The 18,189-nt window shown below is 37.1% G+C and overlaps 1 protein-coding gene across 1 annotated transcript in view; it reads left to right on the forward strand.

Moving 5' to 3' along the window:
- Nucleotides 1-18,189, forward strand: part of CCDC93 (coiled-coil domain containing 93) — a 39,688-nt gene that overhangs the window by 12,940 nt on the left and 8,559 nt on the right. Inside the window, exons 8-18 of the mRNA XM_027723639.2 lie at nt 557-596; nt 1,892-1,984; nt 2,446-2,496; nt 3,538-3,624; nt 7,785-7,901; nt 12,173-12,235; nt 12,428-12,501; nt 13,039-13,120; nt 14,350-14,421; nt 15,544-15,615; nt 15,883-15,991. Coding sequence (XP_027579440.1) covers nt 557-596; nt 1,892-1,984; nt 2,446-2,496; nt 3,538-3,624; nt 7,785-7,901; nt 12,173-12,235; nt 12,428-12,501; nt 13,039-13,120; nt 14,350-14,421; nt 15,544-15,615; nt 15,883-15,991 — 860 coding nt within the window. The remainder of the gene's footprint in view (nt 1-556; nt 597-1,891; nt 1,985-2,445; nt 2,497-3,537; nt 3,625-7,784; nt 7,902-12,172; nt 12,236-12,427; nt 12,502-13,038; nt 13,121-14,349; nt 14,422-15,543; nt 15,616-15,882; nt 15,992-18,189) is intronic.

The following is an 18,189-nucleotide window of genomic DNA, read 5'->3' on the forward strand; positions in this document are numbered from 1 at the left end:
GCTCTCCAAACATGTAAAAATGAAGTTACAGAGCTTCTATTTGAGGTTTCTATTTCCAGTTTTTCTTTTCACAGTTTAGTGATAAGAACAGCTTGTCTACTGTCTGAGCTCTTCATACTTAACGAGTGCAAATGACATTTGAATTATATTTTGTATCTTCTGTGGCTTCTTCTCCCCCCAAAGCCATAGATGTTTGTATTTTTTGTTCTCACTATTTTCAGTGCCTTCCTTTTAACAGTAACATGGACTATAGTGTAATAGCTCAGGATTAACTTCCAAATGGAAAGAGGGCATTGCTTTTTCCTTTCATGAGCTTTACACGACAGCATTTTATGAAGAGTCAAGATTTGCAAATCGTGATGGAAAGAGTAGATGGAGTTGAAATCATTCTGTAAATATGCTCCAGTACTTGCTTATTTAGTTACCTTGAAACATTCCAAAAACTAACCTGAATCTGGCTGTTGGTGCATATCTTATGTTGAAAACTGATAGAAATGTATTTGTGAAAGTTGTAAACAACAGTCTATTTCCTTCATGTTTCCTATTGTTCTTTTAGGAGATATGGATTTAGCAGACAAGCAGGAAAAACAGAACAGGTAAAAAAATACTAATTTAAAATACTCAAATAGTGGCAAGAATTGCATTGTTGGAGTGTTGGTAACTCTTAGATCTTAGAAGAAAACAGTAGCATAAACAGCTGTAACTTCCATTATTACCCTCTCTAAAAAAACTGCTAACTGGAACTTAAAATCTGCATTCCATGTTTAAAAGAAAGAGGGGTTGGGTGTTGTGTTTGTTTTAGTTCTGTTTTTACTGTGAGGTAATGATATATCCTGTCTGCTTAGTAAGCATCTTTTGACTAAGTGTTCCATAATGTGATCGTTAATGGGTTTTTCTTTTTCTTTTTAAAGACTCATTCAGCTCGGTAAGAAATATTGTAGACATTTATTACAAAACAGGTTATCAAATGTGGTAGAGAAACATGATACCATGTCATAAATAAATCGTTGGGCTTCTTGATGATTATGAAATCTTAAAATGTCCTTGTCAGAGTATGTGCAGTGTTACTATTTACTATTAATTTGGCTACAAGCTTTTATCAGAGACAGAAATAACGAAAATAATGCATTAAGTGTGTCATGGACTCAGCAATACATTGACTATGTTAAGGTTGCCCTTCATCATCTCAGTATTCCACATACAAATTTCACACTTAAATTTTATAAATAGAGCTGTTTTCCCAATCTAGGCATGGCTGTTTTCTCCTCATAGTAGCTACCAGGCTGCAGTCTTGTTTATTGAGTTAATTTTCTTTCTTCAAAAATATTGTTGACTTTGGGATATTGTATATTAGGTGGTCATCATGATTGTTGTGGGAGTCTCCAGTAAGGCAGAAGTGGACAATGAAATAGTCGTGTTAGTGGTGCAATAGTGACCTAGAAATCAAGTCTATCTGTCACCAGCTGTCACTAATTTTGTGGTATGAGTTCTTCTAACTAAACCAGGCAGTTTTACACTTCTTATGTTGTGTGTTTATTATACCAGTATTAAGTTATAAAAATTATTTATGTAAAAAAAAAATTCAGCCTTCTGCTATGTAGCAAATATCATGTTTTGGGATAGCTGGTTTTCTTCTGAGGTTGGTAGCTCTCAGAAGGCTGTGGGATAAGGAATCTTTGCACCAAATGTGTCACTATGAAGCCAGAAACACAGCTGGAATACTTGTGAGAAATCAGGGAGCCTAACGTTTCAGCTGACATGATTTGGAGTGTAGCTGAAATGTATTCATGAAAACAGAATAGCTACATTCCAGTTTTGTCCTTGACGTCTTATTTAACACTTTAGAAAACAGGAACTAGATATAATAGTGTCTTATTTTTTTCTTTAAAAGGCTGAAGATAAAAAAGCGGTGCTGCCTGCAGGGCTTGCAGCAGCAGGAAAAGCTGAGCCTTGTGATGAAGATGACCTTCAGGCAGCTGAAGAGGTGTGCCACAGACATAGTAGGCATGGATGTTACTAACTTGGGGGGAGGGCAGCAGTTACCACTGCCCAGTTGTTCTCTGGAAGAAGGAAAATTTCCATGGTTAGTTGAAGTGGCATTTACTTCCCCCAGGAGAATATGAAACCTGATGCACAGAAATGTTTGTAGGTGTTTAATACTCCAAAACTCAATTTTTGTTTTGGAATTGGAGCATTTTTAAAAACTTGGGTTTTGGTTGACAGTGGAGCTGAATAATCTGAGGGAATGTGTTCTGTTACAAGGAATTTTCTTAAATTTGGTAACTTTAGCCAGCTCTTCTTTAACTTTCATAGATTTAGTGCCCCATTACATGCATTAAAATACAGATGTTGTATGATACTAATTGTATAGATGTGTCCCTGGCAGAAAAAAGCTAAATAATAGAAGTTAAATTGTTATGTATAAATCTTCCTATTTTGCTCTAGCTTCGCATTAAAACTCTGATGACTGGAATGGCTGCAATGGCAACAGAAGAGGTGAGTACCATTTAAAACTGATACAGCTTTGTTTAAATTATGGTTGATTGTGGCAGTTATTCCTAAAATCAGATTACTGATTCAGGTATGAAGTCTTGGAATGACTGCATTTGAACTTTCATAAGGAGAGTGCAATAAAAGATGGTTGAATTAGAAAGACAGTAATTTTTAGGAGGCTGATGCGTTCATCAGTTGCCTTGAAATGGTAACAACAATATAAATTAGTGCCTCTTCCAAATGGTTTCTATAAAGGAGAATTTCAGAGGAAAGACATCACTGTGCAGCTGCCCAAGATGCAGTATGATCTTACTTTATTCATCTTGTGACGTTATGCAGAGGAGGAATTGTTTTGCTGGGGAGGGTGGAGGAAAATTCTGTGCCTTTCAAGGTGCTTTTCAATACACCGATAAATAGTTAAAACCAACAATGTTGGTCTAAGATACTGAAAATACTGGATATGTAATACTGGGTATGTATCTTGTTTTCTTAATTGGTTGTGTTTAATGACATAATGGAACTTGTAGTCAATCCTTATATTTTGATTTCTGGGTGAGAGGAATAGGAAGAATTCAGTTGTTAAAAATTGTTTCTGTTTATACTGAAGTCACAAAAGCAAAGGCAGTAATTAGTCTGCTCTCCAAGTTGATTGACATGCTTTCTACTGAAATCCGTTGTAGAATTCAGCTCTGTTTGAAAACTGTTTTTATACAAGCATGCAGTTTGAAAGGTGCATTCTTGCACGTGCCTGCATTCTTAGAGTTTTATTACTGCAAATATAGAATTCAATATAGAGATTAGAATCAAAATTAAGTTTCTGAAATCTGAATTCAAATTTGCTGAAAGGTTTTAAATGAGAAATTTCCATCAGCAAAGTTGACTTTGAGGGGTGGAATGTTTCCTGGACTTTTCTTCTGATTAGAGATTTTTTACCCGGTGTAAAAATTTTATAAATTTCTGTTAAAAATTAGAGCTTGTGGAAATTGTCATGTAAAAAGTACAGGCAGCTCCAAAACTCCAAACATATTCTTGACACAATTGCAGGGAAAACTGACAGCAAGCACAGTTGGCCAGATTGTTGGACTCCAGTCAGATGAGATCAAGCAAATAGTGTCTGAATATGCTGAAAAGGTAAGTGTCACCTGATTTTGTTTTACCACGTCGTGTTCAATAGCTTGTTAATTTAGGCCCTTAGCTTCCAGTTTAATTGCCATAATTCTCTTGAAACATGCTGCTTCATTTATGCTGTGGATAGCACCAAAGCCAGAATTCAGGGAAGTATTTTAAAGAGATGTATGAGTAATTTGAGTTTAAACACCTGCTTAAATGTTTTTGTGAAGGAAGAAGGGCCCGAGTTGGTACCTATGCAAATTACAGGTCTAAACTCTAAATACATTTTAAAATGCTCAGTGTTTAGCACAGAAATACAGTTCTGAGGGCCTGCTCAGAAAAAAATCTAGTCCTCTTCCACTCAGATTTTCATATACTGGGATCTTCCTTGCACTGGGCTCCAATTCTGTCATGCCCTGGGTCTCTAGTTTCGAATCTTGTCTCATCAAACCCAAGCCTTTGTTGCTTTAAGGAGTCAAGGCAATTAAATGTGCACATTCGCCCCATTTATTGTGTTCAACTGTGATTGTTTTTACTGTAATGTGAAAAGAAAATCTGGCTCTTCAAGCAATTAATCCATACAATACATCACTGCCAGATATGAGTTATAGGTCGCTCTTATTTGTCCAATAGTTTTCTCATATTTCTTCCTTTTTGTTGACACATATGAGGTATGGACCTTTCCCATTTGGGAGATAAACCCTATAGCTCAACAGAGTCTATAGCAAATTCCAAGCCTTTCTTTATTATAAAGAATTGGAAGAACAGAAGCCCAAGGGTCATATTTCAATGTTACATTTCTTCTGTTCTGAGAGAAGGCAGCAGAACCTTGACTATTATAGTAGAACAATGATTAATACTCTGGAAAGTAAGAACTGATTCGAGTCAAACCAAAAATAGATCACTTTTCAAAACTATTGGATGTGATAAAACGAAATAAATTTCTGTGCACATATTCATGCATCAGAAAAAGAATTAAGGATGTTATCAAACAGTTTATTGAAGCTTCAGCAATGTTTGGATATAACGTTAATAGTTTTAACCCCTTGTAACTAAACACAGTCTGAGGAATGCAGCAGTGCTTATTTGTCTACCAGAGTCTTAATAGAATCCACAGGCCCAGTGAAGATAGCTGACAAACAAAATTCTAGATCTGATGTTGCCATGTGCCAGGACCTTTCTTACAAGAGGCATTTTTGCAGAAGATCAATGCATACAGTTTTCTGCATTTGCCCCTCCATTCTGCTGCTGTGTTAGCTTACTGAGTAAACTGGAGGGAGGATTTTGGTGTCATTCCTCACTTTCTAAAAATACTGACAGAAAATCGTTAACGTGGCTTTTATCAGTCTATTCATCACCAGCTTTCGAAGGCCAATTATTCAATTACTATTCAATTATTTTGATTTTACTGAGAATTTACAACTACAGTGATCAATAACAAGTGATTTTGCTAGGAGTAGAATAGGAGCAAAACCTTCTTCCCTGGTAAAGTGAGAGAATGACTAAAAGTAGAGTAGTACTGTGTCAAAACTACCTCCTTCAAAAATGCCTGAAGGAGAATACTCTTCAAGAGTTTTAGGTGCTGTTTGCAAGTTACTTATATCTTAAGTTGACTCAACATATTTTAGGATTTCTAGAACCCTATATCAAAAACTTTTATGCTCCCTATACAGTCAGTAGAAGTATTATACAATAAAATTTTTAACCTTTTAGTTTGATTAGGGTTTGTTGTTCAAAGAAGACAATAAATTGGATATTTTTATATTTTTTTGGCTTGAGGAAACACTCTAAAACCCTTGTAAAATTCTATAGAGTAATGTTTGAATTCTTTAATTATTAGTTTATAGCATATATGTGTGAGAGCCTCATCATAAAGAACAACATTAATTGCAGAAGCTTTACATATGAACTGTGGGAGACAGGCTCTGAAAGTCTAGAATTAGCTATGTATTTTGGCTACCAGTTTTTGAGCTGCCATGGGTTAGTGATCCTCATGCATAACTAATAATGTGGTTTAATTTATCAAATTCTGTCATACAAAATGAGGCTAGTAACACTTCATGTTTAACTAATTTGAATTGGCTAAATCTTTTTAGGGCAATTGAGCAGTTGCAGGAAACAGGGAAGAATACAGAAGTGAATCTATACCTGTTAGTGGTGGGGATAATGTGTGTTCACAGAAAAGTTGAAGGATGTATCCATGTATCCCTTTTTTTCACGTGTAATTGAAGTTCATATATCGAGATAGAGGAGCAAATTGATAATCTTAAACAGTCAGAAACATTAGTGCTCAGATACAGCTTTCTTAAACTGTGTTCAAAAGGCAGCTGCTGCTCCAGGCAACAACAGGGTCGAAAGCAAACTAGCTCCTATACTTTGTGCTTTCTTCCTTCTGTGCTGAAAGATGGATTTTTCTCCACAACTTGGAACCTAGTTCCTCAATAACTTTATAGTGTTGCTGCAGAGTGGATCCTTAGCCCACTATGACTGCATGAGGCTTATCCGTGGCTTTTTCATTTGCAGACCAGAAGGATTTCTCTGCAGAAACCTCTGCATTATAGTGATGGTTATTTCCCATTTTCAAAAAGCAAACTGTAACAGTTCATTCTTAAGACATGACCTTTTTTTTTGTGCCAAAGCTGTACTGTATGGGGTTTTACTGTTTTTGCAAACATCAGTCTTGGACTGGTTTAGCTCATGTTTTTTTCTCTTGCGCTTCCAGTTTTCTCAATTGGCATGTTATGCATATAAGATATGCTGAATGTATGGTGAGAAAGATGGGATCTTGGAATGCATGACATGATGAGAGAATGTGATTTGACTAAAGAATGAGAAAAATAAGTGAGTCTGAGTGTGTATTTCTTGAATAGTTCAGTGTTACAGGTGTCGCTTATAGGCATTTTTTCCTTTCCTGACAAAGGGAGAGAAAGTATGTGAATTGTTGGGTTAAGAAGTCAGAATTGGTCTTTTTGTGTTGTGGATGTAAAAGTACAACAAATCGTTAAGCTGCTCTTCAAATTGAATAACATAGAAAATGGTGAAGAGGAAGACAGATTTTGCCTCTTATTTTCATTTAAAATTAAGCTGTTTACCTGCATGCCTAAAGTGGAACCAGGACCAAATATGAGTGAAGAGTATGTCATACTTCTTGCAGCATTTTGGGTGATTGTAAGTTGTAGTGGTTGTCAATATTTGGTGATTATTCAAAGAGCACTTAGTATTGAAGTCTTTGACAGACTGTAAATTAGCACCTGAAGTACTTAAAAATTAACTGGGTTTCTAATGAAATATTGGAAAATGGATTAATTGAAAAAAAGAAGTATGAGTGCATGAAGCAAATTACCAAAACAGAGGACTTTCTAAAGTTACAAATAATTTCTAGGCAAATAATCCCTTAGACATCAGGCTGTCACAGGTTTTTAATCATTCTTTTGTCCACTGCAAATATACAATTTCTATTATAAATGTTATTTCTGGTAAAGAATGTTTCTGTCAGCTTTGCTTTCACTATTCAGAGAGGAGACTGGATCCAGATTGCTGTCTTCATTATGTATTTATGAGACACTTCCTTGGCATTGCAGGCTGGATTGAGTAGTTCTCAAAGGCTGGTGTCAATAGTACATGTGCACACACAAAAAACATTTACCACTCAGTGGGTTTTATCTACCACACTGAGTATGTTGTTGTCATTCAGCATCAAGATGCATCCAAGCCTCTATTTCAGAATCTAAATACACTATTGTTCAAGGCCTTTGAAAGTCCTGGATCTGCTTACTGGGGTGTAGAGCATCTCCAAGTCAACAAGCTCAGTAAATATCATGGCTTAAGGTGGTTTTTAGCATGTTTATATTTTTTCTGTTTAAGGACTCTACCAGGTTTAACTGTAATGTTGATGCCAAAAAATTATGTCTGTGTTCTAATTATTTTCCACCTGTACCAGGACACTTGACTTTATTTTTAGTTTACTTTACCTGTAAATTTTGGAATATAATTCAATTGTTCAGCTACTTCCTATTTTGGTGTGAGAAAAATTGGTAAGTCATTCTTTCTGTTGGATAGTGGGGCGCAGTTCTAGATAAGAAAAATCATAGATGTGTCCCACTTTGGTATTTCATGAGCTTCTGAAGAAGCAGAAAGCAATGTTGTGAGGTCCAAAAGGCTGTTGTTATGGTTTATTTTAGCAATCTGAGCTTTCAGCTGAGGAGCGACCAGAAAGGCTTGGAGCTGCCCAACAACACAGAAGGAAGGTAGCATCTCTGAACAAGCAGATTTTGCAAAAGACCAAGCTCCTGGAAGAGGTAAGTATTGTGTGTGTAATAAAGAAGAAAACTCTGATAAATGTGGTTGATCACAAAGTTGCTGCTATCCAAAAAGATTTGCAAGCTATCTTCTGTACCAGCAATTTGTCATGCTGAACATTCATTTCAGCGTCTCTGAATGTCTTGCTTGCACATTTATTACTAAGAAAATGTGGCTGGTTTTATATTAAAAAATTGTGTAGCCCTGTCTGTGAGGAGGGGGCTAGCTAATCAAAACATGCTTTTCCTCTTTTTGCGTGTCTTTCAGAGGAAAACAGAGAGTGTATCACTGTTTGATTTGTTAGCTACAGTGTTGAATGTGCTGTTTTCACAGTTTTAAGAAACGATTTAGGAAGTTACTCTAAAATATGTTATAAATTACTTTTAGCACTTCCTGTCCTTTATATGAGCCAGCTTGTCTCACCAAGGTGGGGTTTTTGCTGGTTTGTCTGTGGACGTTTTTGCAAGTTACTACTCAATTTTCATTTTCGCATTTTTTTTAGGAAGGAAAGGCTCTTGAATTTGTGAGTGATGTTTTTTTAATATCTATAACTAGGGGCAAGTATTCCATTATTCCTCTATTTCAACCTACTTATGCTATTGCCATTTAAACACAGAAAAGTGTAAGTGGAAAAGTTATGCCATTACTGAAATGCTGCTTTTAATTATGCATACTGCTGTAATCAGCACCATCTTTAGCTTGCAGAATCTGATGAAAACATACTGCATCAGAGTCAGTAATTGGAAGAGCTTGCCAAAAAAATAAATATACTTGAGGAAAAAGAGTTGCCGGTGACTCCTGTGAGTGATGCTCTGTCAAGTACAGCACTGCTTCAGCAGCCTTCATCTGCTTTTTGTTTTGATTTGCTCTGCTCTTGTCAGTAACGCCTTTACCTTACATCTTAACTGTTTTTATCTGTTCAGTGTTGGGTTTCAGGGGCTGTGATAGATAGGTGTCTGTATGAGACATTTTATGAGATGGTGTTATGTTCTGTCCTACAAACAACAGAGGTAAAAGAAGGGTAGCTTGGAAAGCCTTGCCTTCTAGGGGATAGCTATGGAAGCACTGGATTCTAAACCTTCCTGCTCAGCCACTTACAGACTTAACTCATTTATTTATTTATAAAATTAGAATAAAATAGTCTTCAACAGTGCAATAGTGTCTTTTATTTAAAGGTTGTTTATCCATTGAAGGCTTAAATCTCCTTCAAGTAAAGCATATCCTGTGAAACGTTTTTTGAAGTCTCTGACTAACTTTCAAGTGATGCTAAGTTTAAATAAAACTGGAGAAATAAAACCTATGCACAACACATTTGAAAGATTAATTGCCTATCCTGTTCTTTATTTCTCTCTTCTTTTTTCCAAATTAATAAAAAGCTTTATTAAGAACTGGTGCAGGTTCTTCTTGATTTATTTTGCAGAAAAGAAGAATTTTGAGGGGTAGAATATGACTGTTTTGACTGGTCAATATTAGAATGCATTTCCTCTGGAATTTGCCAAACTAGTTTTGTTCTTCTTAAACTGATGCATATCTGTTCATGTTGCCCTCTGGCATGCCTGTCTGTTAGAAATAGCATTTTTTTAATTGTCAATAACACTACAATTATTGTTTTCACTGTGTCTTGAATGCAAACTATGTCCATCACAATTCTTCTTCACTCTAGAGGCAAATATTAGAAAGTATTATGATATACTATAATTAATGATGTTATTTTATATAATGAAATAAAATATAGCTTTTTTGTGTTTTGGGTTTTTTTACTTGAGTTTATATTCTTTTAACATTTTGGTAATGTGAATTTTTCATGTCTGTTTATGTCAAACATAACTTTGGTGTCCTGTCAGGATGATGGCTGTCAGTAAGAAAAGTATTGACACTACCTAGCATTTAAATACAGGCTGAAGTGTCGGGCTTTCAGAATCATAGTATGGATTTACAGACAGTTAAATCCTCATGGATTCCTGTGTTTGATTGAAGTTAATTTCTGAAGTAGAAACAAATTACAAAATGAGATGTTTGTAATTTCAGAAGTGGGGAATTTCAGCGTATCCCAAGTCATTGCAGTACATTTGTGTCACACTTTAACTCTTCTTTTAAACCACAAAGGCTGTAGGACACAGTACATGTGAAGGGACATAGAGATGTAGGGTGTGTGTATATTGTAGAATGGAGATAGATGCAGGCACTTGCAGCATCTGCTCTGAGCAAACCTGTTCCAGGTAAGAAGCTTTGTTGTCATGGTTGGCAATGATATAGCACTGTCCTGTTATAAAAGAGGGTAGATTTGCTCAGGTTTAATTGAGTTCTGATTACAAATCTACAGGTTTTGGTTGTGTCCAACAGCTCACAACCATCTGTAGTTTTTCTCCATCTGTAGTCATACTGGAGGCATGCTCAGTTTGAGGGTGTGTATTTTCTAGAACACTGCATTGCCCTTGCATTCCCTTGTGGGCAGTTAGCTCAGGCTTAATTTTGGGGAGGACAGCCTGGATACAGTTGTGGAGGAGAAGTGGCATTAGGAAATTGCAACAGCTAGCTCAGGTTTCAAAAAGTGCAGATGTGCACTAGCACAGCTCTCCAGCCGTGCTGTTCCCTTAGTCTTTCTGCCTAGTTGAACAGTAAGAGAGGCTGGTAAGTGAGCCCAGCAGTCATGGGTGGCTTTTGCAGCTCTCCTGTGTTGTGCAGTTGTGATCTGGAAAGCAGAAAGGATCCATCAAAGTCTGTCTGCAGCCTCAATGACTGAAGTGTTCAAAAGCATTTTGTCTGTAGCAGATGACTCTGATATTCCAGAGAATTTGAGCATAGTCTGGCTCCTGGATCAGTAATACAGAATATGTCTGTTAACTAGATATATGTTGTGGGGATTACGTTTTCATGCCTTGTGCACGCAATTTCCTTTGCCAGTTTCCCTGGTATATGAATGAATGTATTTGCTTGTTTTCCATGTGCTGTTGAGAATCAGAAAGCAGTTTAGGATGAGGAGGAGCCCTGGTCGTAAACCACACAAAATTGGTAGAGCTCTTACTTCATTATGGATCTGCTTTGAACTGCCAAACAAACTTCACAATTCACAGGAAAACTTAAGTATTTCCTAAGTCTGTTTTCATACCATTTTAACAGTTGAGGACCCTTTAATTCTATGTGGCTTGTTTTCAGTACATAACAGTCTCAGTGCTGTTTATACGTGGGGAAAAAAATGTACAAATACAAATACACTCCTCTTATCACTTTAGTAAAGTAAAAATTTCCTGGCTGAATTTCTCTTACTACTTGCCAAAGGCAGTATTTGAAATCAGTGATGGTCAAGACCCCACCTTTTTAAAAACGTTTATGGAGTTCCGGCATCAATAGTGTAGTAAGTTTTGGCAGGATTTCTCATAACAGATAGCTCTTTAATCTTTATGTCAGTTTTCATGAGATGTGGACTGCAGGCTTAAAATTTTTTCAATTAGTTAGAATCCAGTCTATTGGTGAATTATTGGTGAAGTTATGAAAAACAATTAAAAAGGGTTTTTTTAAATATAAATTAGGCTTTGGAAAGGAATAAGTGGAGCATTAAATCACAGCTCTGTGTTGCGAACAGCAAACTAAACCAGCATGAAGGGAAGTGAAACAGAGCTACATGTGTGGTTTTTGTTTGCTCACTTCTGCTCCACTTTTGTAACCCATGTCCCGTTTTTGTTGTTACTATTGGCAATGTTATCTTAAATCATAAAGACTTTAAAGAAGGATGCTCTTCTAAAATTAGCCTCTGTAAATTATTACAAGTGAAATATCCGCTGGCATTTTGCTAACTACCTTCTTATTAGACTTTCCATAGTTACACAAAAGAAAACCATAAACCAGCTTGTTTATTTGGTATGGACATGTGGTATGCCCTGACTTATTTGGAGAAGTACAAAATGGGACTCTCTTCTTAGCCTGGTGTGAAACTAGGCTGGTATAACCAGGCTAAATAAGTTCGAGTAATTTCACAGAGTTCTGTGCAATAAGTTACCCTTCTGTTGCTATATATTTTGTACAATCTGTTGTTTATTCTGGGACTTTATCTGGAAGGTCACGTGGTAAATGTTGCTGTCATTAATTAAATATTCAATCAGAATTCTTGCAGTCAAATGCTCTCGGAATAGCTGACAAGAAAAGACTGTCTGTGATAGTTGGCCTGTTGTTTAAGAGACAGTCATGAACAGCTCAGATATTGCTGTTCTGCTTTACAGGTGTAATTAGTGTGAATATAGAATAAAAATCTTTTCTTTCTCTTTCATAACAGTTGCAAGCTAAATGTACTGATCTGCAGGCAAAATGTACCGAAGCAAAAAAGACATTAGCTGAGGTAATCTTAGTTTGTTTTCCTGTGTGCTGATTGTAGCTGAAATACTTTTAAGAAGTTCTGTGTGTGAAAGAATGTATTAAATGGTGAAGGTGTTTGCCAGCTTAACTCACTAATCCCATGGGGTGGGAAAGCTAAGTAGCATGACTCATGTGTGGAAGTGTATTTCAGTTTATTATTAATTGCAACCCTTAGGTTAAGAGTTACAGTGAAAAACTGGACAAGGAATTGGCAGCCTTAGAAACAATAGAAGCCCAGGCAGATTCTAGGTAAGTTTCTTCCTTTATGACCTTTGAAATTCTGAAAAATAATGACTTTAAAATGAATCATTCAATGTTTCTTCCTTTATCAACCTACACAAATAACTAAAATTTTAAAATTAAATAATTCTCCAGCTTGCTTTCCAAAGACAGGAAAACATTACCATAGTGTTCAGTCAGAATGAAAAGTGTCAGTCTGTAGTTCAAAATAATTGTAGGTGTTTAAAACAGAAGAGCCCTAGACATATTTGACAAGTAGCTGAGACCTTCTTGAATTATTTTGTTCTGAAGCCTTCATCTCAAATAAATTAAATAGGAGTCTCTCAAAACTTCCACAGTAATGAGGTTAAAACATAGCAAAGCCATCAAAATACTGCATCTTTATTTTGACCTTGGTATATCAGTGGTGGTATTTGGGGTTTTAATTTACCTAGATTTTATTAGAAATTTACTTAGAACTAAGCTTGTTCTAATATATGTTAATTATCCATCTGTTTAAATTAGAAACTAAAAATCTAATATGATTTACTGGATCTTCAAATTTAGCGTATTACAGAGTCTGCGAGCGCTGGTGGCCATGAATGAAAACCTGAAAAGCCAGGAGCAAGAGTTCAAAGCACATTGTAGGGTAAGTTCCAGTGTCTTATGTAAGGATTAATTTAAAACTTGGTGAGTAAGCATTGTACTTCTTCCTGATTTGTTGTTGTGCTGTGTGTGTCGCTGTCTGTCATCTGTCCAGCACTCCCCACCCCCCACGTTCTAGTAGTTCCAGGCTGATGTTGAATATTGCCACCAGCTTGATTTGCAGCAGAATTATGGGCAGCAAGGCTGCGACCAAAAGGGCTGGCACTGGATTAACCAGAGGGACCTGCCCCTGCCCTGAGGGCTGCCAGGGCAGCTGAGTTCATGTGGTGGACCTTAATACAGGGCAGTTCCTAGACTCCAGATCTGCCTTGTGCTACTCAAAGCTGTGACCCTTCTGGCTCTTCTCCTGCTCGTCACCATTCTGCTGAGAGCAACCTGGGGTGGGCTGACAGGGATACTAAAATGTAAGTTTGAGGTTGGGCTGTACTAGACACCCAGCTGTGCTATTCACAGCCTGAAATGGATCATCTCTTCCTGGATAATGCAACCAGCAGGGACCTGAGGAGAGGCAAAGTGCCAAAGAGGAGTGTTCATCAAGGCCCCTATCTGTGGAGCAACCCACCAAAAGAGACAAGACTGAGATGGAGCTATTCCGGTTTTCAGAACATGTTCCAGTTTTACTACTTAATTACTGTTTCACTTTCCTATTTACTGCTGTGTTTATGGACTACCCAGAAATATGATCAGAGAGAAATGTTTTCATTTCCTTCTATTCAAACAATAATGGATGTAATTTCGTAGAATGAAAAGAAGCAAATAGTGCCCTAAGGCCTACATGGAGCATAAGAACCTCATGTTCTCCATACATACTCCTTTGGAAAGCTCTAAAGGATTGTAATGGAAACTTCCTTGCAAGTAACTTTAGGTTCATTCATTTCTACAAGTGCCATATGTTACAGTCCCATGTCACTCTGCTGCTATTGTAATATTGCTTTGCTTCTTCAGCTTCACTGCCCATGTCATTCATTAGCTGTCTTAGCTAGATCTAGTGTATTTGCAAGTAAAATAAATCTGTTTCTGTGTTTGATAAAAGCAGACAGTTTAATGTAATAAGTATTAATGGATGCCTTATCCTTAAGCAGGGAATGCTGTTCAAACTATGTGTGGTCAGCTCTGCAGTTTTGTTAGTGGGGGTTGTCAAGATCCCTGCTCTCCCCTGCTAAGAGAATAGGTCTCAGTTAAAAGCCCCATCATTTTTTGTTTGCATTACAGGAAGAAATGGAGAGACTTCAACAAAGTATTGAGAATTTGAAAGCTGAAGCAGCGGAAGATGGGCAGGAACAGGTAATAGCAAATGTCTAAGTTTTTGACTTACGATTTTTGTTTTGAAATGTTGGTTTAAGTCCTTCTGACTTTTGGGACATTCTTGTAAGCATTAAAGTATCTGCTGAAATATCTGAAAAATTCCATATCCCCCTGGTAAAGGCACAGATGAGGCTAATAATCCTAGAAATAATTCCTGTTCTGGAAACAGCTGTAGCATTCTTGATTATTCTTGCAGGATCCATGGGGATCTACTCAGTGATGCTTTTGTGCATCTTTCTTCTTTTGTGCATTACTTCTTTCTGTATGGTACCAGAGAAGAATCTCTGGGTGTTAAGAACTGTGCATACCTCTGACAGAAACAGCTCTTCCTCAGAAAGCATGTTTGGCTTGGTTGTTTTTTCGTTAGAAGTGGGTTTATTTGAAGGATGAAAGCAGGAGTTTTCAGTGGCTCGGTACATTGCATGCTGTGAGCAGCTGTCAGAAGTTAGGCTTCAACACAACTGCATCCAGAGTGATGGCAATGAATAATGAATGAACAGAAAAGGAAAAGCTTGAATGACTTGTATTTTCCATGGGTAAACATTTGATACATTCATGCCTCTGAGATGAGGTAGATCAGAAGTTCTGTGATGCTGCTGTCCTTCTGAACACAGCATGAAAAAATTAGAAAATAAACCTAAACCTTAAATTTTTAACAAGAAAAAGTTACCTTGAAATCCACAATCCACAATTGAATGTGTCAGAGGATTTATGTTCTCTCCTGATGCCTTGTTTATTTTTAAACCCACCACTGAATCAAAGTATAAACACTCAGACAAAGGGTACGGACAATCTTCTGATTCATATTTAAAGTGCGACTCTTGGAAAGTAGTGCAAATACTATTGACAAATCTTAAACTAAAATATCGAAAATTAAAAGCTAGCTAAATGCACTTGCTTACAGTAGATGTGTCAGGTTTTTAATACAGATTATGAATTATTGTTAAAAAAAAAACTAAAACAGCAAATGGTGATGTCATTATGGGCACCGTTAAATGGAAGATAGAGAAAAACAGAAAACAAACCCAGTCTGCCCATTTATGCACTACAGCTCTTATATGCTACTGTAATACACAATTGCTTTGGGTTCTCAAATTCTAGGAGCCGAATAAGATCATAGAACAGCAGTACCAAGCTGAGAAAGAGAAACTTCAAAAGATCCGGCTGTTACTGGTGAGTAACTCTTTGTGAATTTACTTGTATGAAATTGCTGACATTTTTCTTCTCTTGTAACTTCTAATACTTCTCTTCGTTGTTCTAATTTTAACAAGTTGTTCTGCCACAAATCAATTACAAAAAAAAATTGATCCTCAGCCAATGCTTCTCTTTTTTAAAATAAATTATTTAGTAACAAAGTATTGCTGGGGGGGCGGGCTTCATCCATTTTAAGAAGAGAACAAGAAGAGGCTTTGTTTTCTCCCCTCCTAACTTTCTATTCAGGCACGAAGAAACAGAGAAATAGCCATTTTACAGCGCAAGATTGATGAAGTACCCAGCCGAGCTGAGCTCACACAGTATCAGAAGAGATTTATTGAACTTTACAGTCAGGGTATGTATATCAAGCAGGAACATCCTGCTGAAGGCTAAAGCCCTGAAAGGAGGGCAGTTGCATTTTGAGCATATGGCATGTAACAACAACACTATTAATTTTGTGGTATTTTAAGGGTCTTTTGGTATTCATGTTCTACACCATATTTTCAAGGTTTTATAAGCTGGGCTTTAAGAATTTTTCTGAGGGTGAAACTCAATGCACAAGATCTCTGGAGTAAATTTTGTCTGCAACAGGTTCTGTCGTTTAGGTTAATGACCAATGTGTTTAGAAAGTCCTTAATTTACCATTGACAAATGAGATTGCTGTAAGTTTGAGTTGTGTTTAATTAATTTGCCTTACCATTAGATTGCATTCGTTGTTTTCATTGAAGTGAAATATCTGAATCTGAACCAGACTGTGTCAAGAACTACAAAGAAAAGGCAGTCTCTTGAAGGGACTGTTTTCTTTCATTTTTGATTAGTAAAATCCTGCAGTATCTTGGTAGAAAGAGAGTACAAATTGTCTTTAGCTTCTATGATCAGAAGTTATAAAATTGGGAAGTGTGCTCAGTTGAATTTTTGGATAGGAGTGTGTTTGCTGTGCATGGATGGTATGGAACATGCAAATGCAATGAAATTTCAAAATTGTTCATTAAACTGGTAACAGACCACTGTGCTTACTGGTGTATATTTAATGAGCTTGTATATTAGCATAAGCTAAGTCTACCAAAAAGAACTAGCAAATGTTTTAAAGATATTCTGCATTTATTAAATATGTGTGTGAACCAAGCTCTTGAGGGTTGAGCAGTTCCAGTCTGGTTATCTAACTGTGATCCAGATCCTTTGCCCTGGTGAGGCATCTTTAGTGACACAGTCGTGTGCTGTCTTCCATGTGTGTTGTCTAACTCAATACATGGAAGAGATGTCAGTAAAAATCCAGTACTTCTTCCCCCCTCTTTGCTGTGCCATGCAGTTCATTTAATCAGGTCCAGCTACAAAGAACTTTGTTGTCTTGCATTAATTCAGTCTCTAGTCAGAGCATCCACCTGCTCAGATGATTGAGCTTCATTTATATAGGAAGTACAGAAAGATTGGAATCAAAGAGACTTGTGCAGCTTGCGGTAGATTTAAGATGCTTTGAATTTTATGGGACTTTGTTTTCTGTAGTACAATGTGTAGTAACTGAGGATAAAAGAGTGCTCAGTCGTGGTTGGGAACTTGTGTCATACAGGCTAAACTTCTGGAAAAGTGAGCTGACAATCTCTAGCCAGTCTTTCTGTGAATTGTGGTAATTTTAGACATACGTAGAGGCTTTTCATTTAGCCAGATTCAGATGACCTTCAGAGTTGATTTTTTTGAACCTTGATCCAAGGGGTGTTGGACAATTGCCTTCAGCGATGACTTCCAACCTTAGTGATTTTGTGATTTTTGTACTAGAATGCTTTTCAGTTCCAATGTTCAGTGCTTTATTTTTTACCTAACAGAGCCTCTTTTATTGAAAACATTAAGCTGAGGCTTCAAGAGAATCAATGAGCCAATTGGCTCTTTCTTCCTCTTCTTCTTTGTCTGTCGTACCTTACACGGGTTCTGGTGTGTGCCCATAAGGCTCCATAACTTGGTACAACATTCTGCCCAGTGGAAATCTTGAGAGGTTTTCTCAGCTGGTACGTGGAATCCATAAAAAATCTGGACTACCAGAGCTGCTGCAAGAACAGAAAGAGCTGCACAAAGGAAGTGGTTTGGGAAAAGCCTTGGTTCCATTTGGCAACAGTTCTGCAAAACCCAGACTAACTAAGAGACCACACTTGATATAAGCCTGTTGCCTGTGTTTCTGCAGTTTTTCATGCTGCAGCATGATTTTACCTTTTGGAAAATCTTTGTGGAACATACTGAACAGCCCTTACTAATTTGTCGACCTGTGCCAGGCTTTTCTGATTTTCCTCAGTGTTTCCAGGCTCCTGGTACTCAGTGTGTTCCCTGAGGCTGTGGCTTGAGCAGAACATGTCACATTTGTACTGTGACACTGACAAAGCTCTTTGATCCCAAGCATCTCCTACTACAGAAGTAGCCACTGCTGAACTTCTGTCACTAAGACATACAGCTTTGGGCTGTGGGTTGCTCCTGAGCTTCAGCTGGAGAAGAGGATGGTACAAATCAAAAGCTGGAATTTTTTTAAAAAATTTTGGAAGTTTCAGTGAGGTTGTACTGTGGGAAGGA

The sequence above is a fragment of the Pipra filicauda genome, unplaced genomic scaffold, assembly GCF_003945595.2.
Source record: "Pipra filicauda isolate LSUMZ 115617 unplaced genomic scaffold, ASM394559v2 scaffold10_size6260569_pilon, whole genome shotgun sequence".
Classification (NCBI taxonomy): domain Eukaryota; kingdom Metazoa; phylum Chordata; class Aves; order Passeriformes; family Pipridae; genus Pipra; species Pipra filicauda.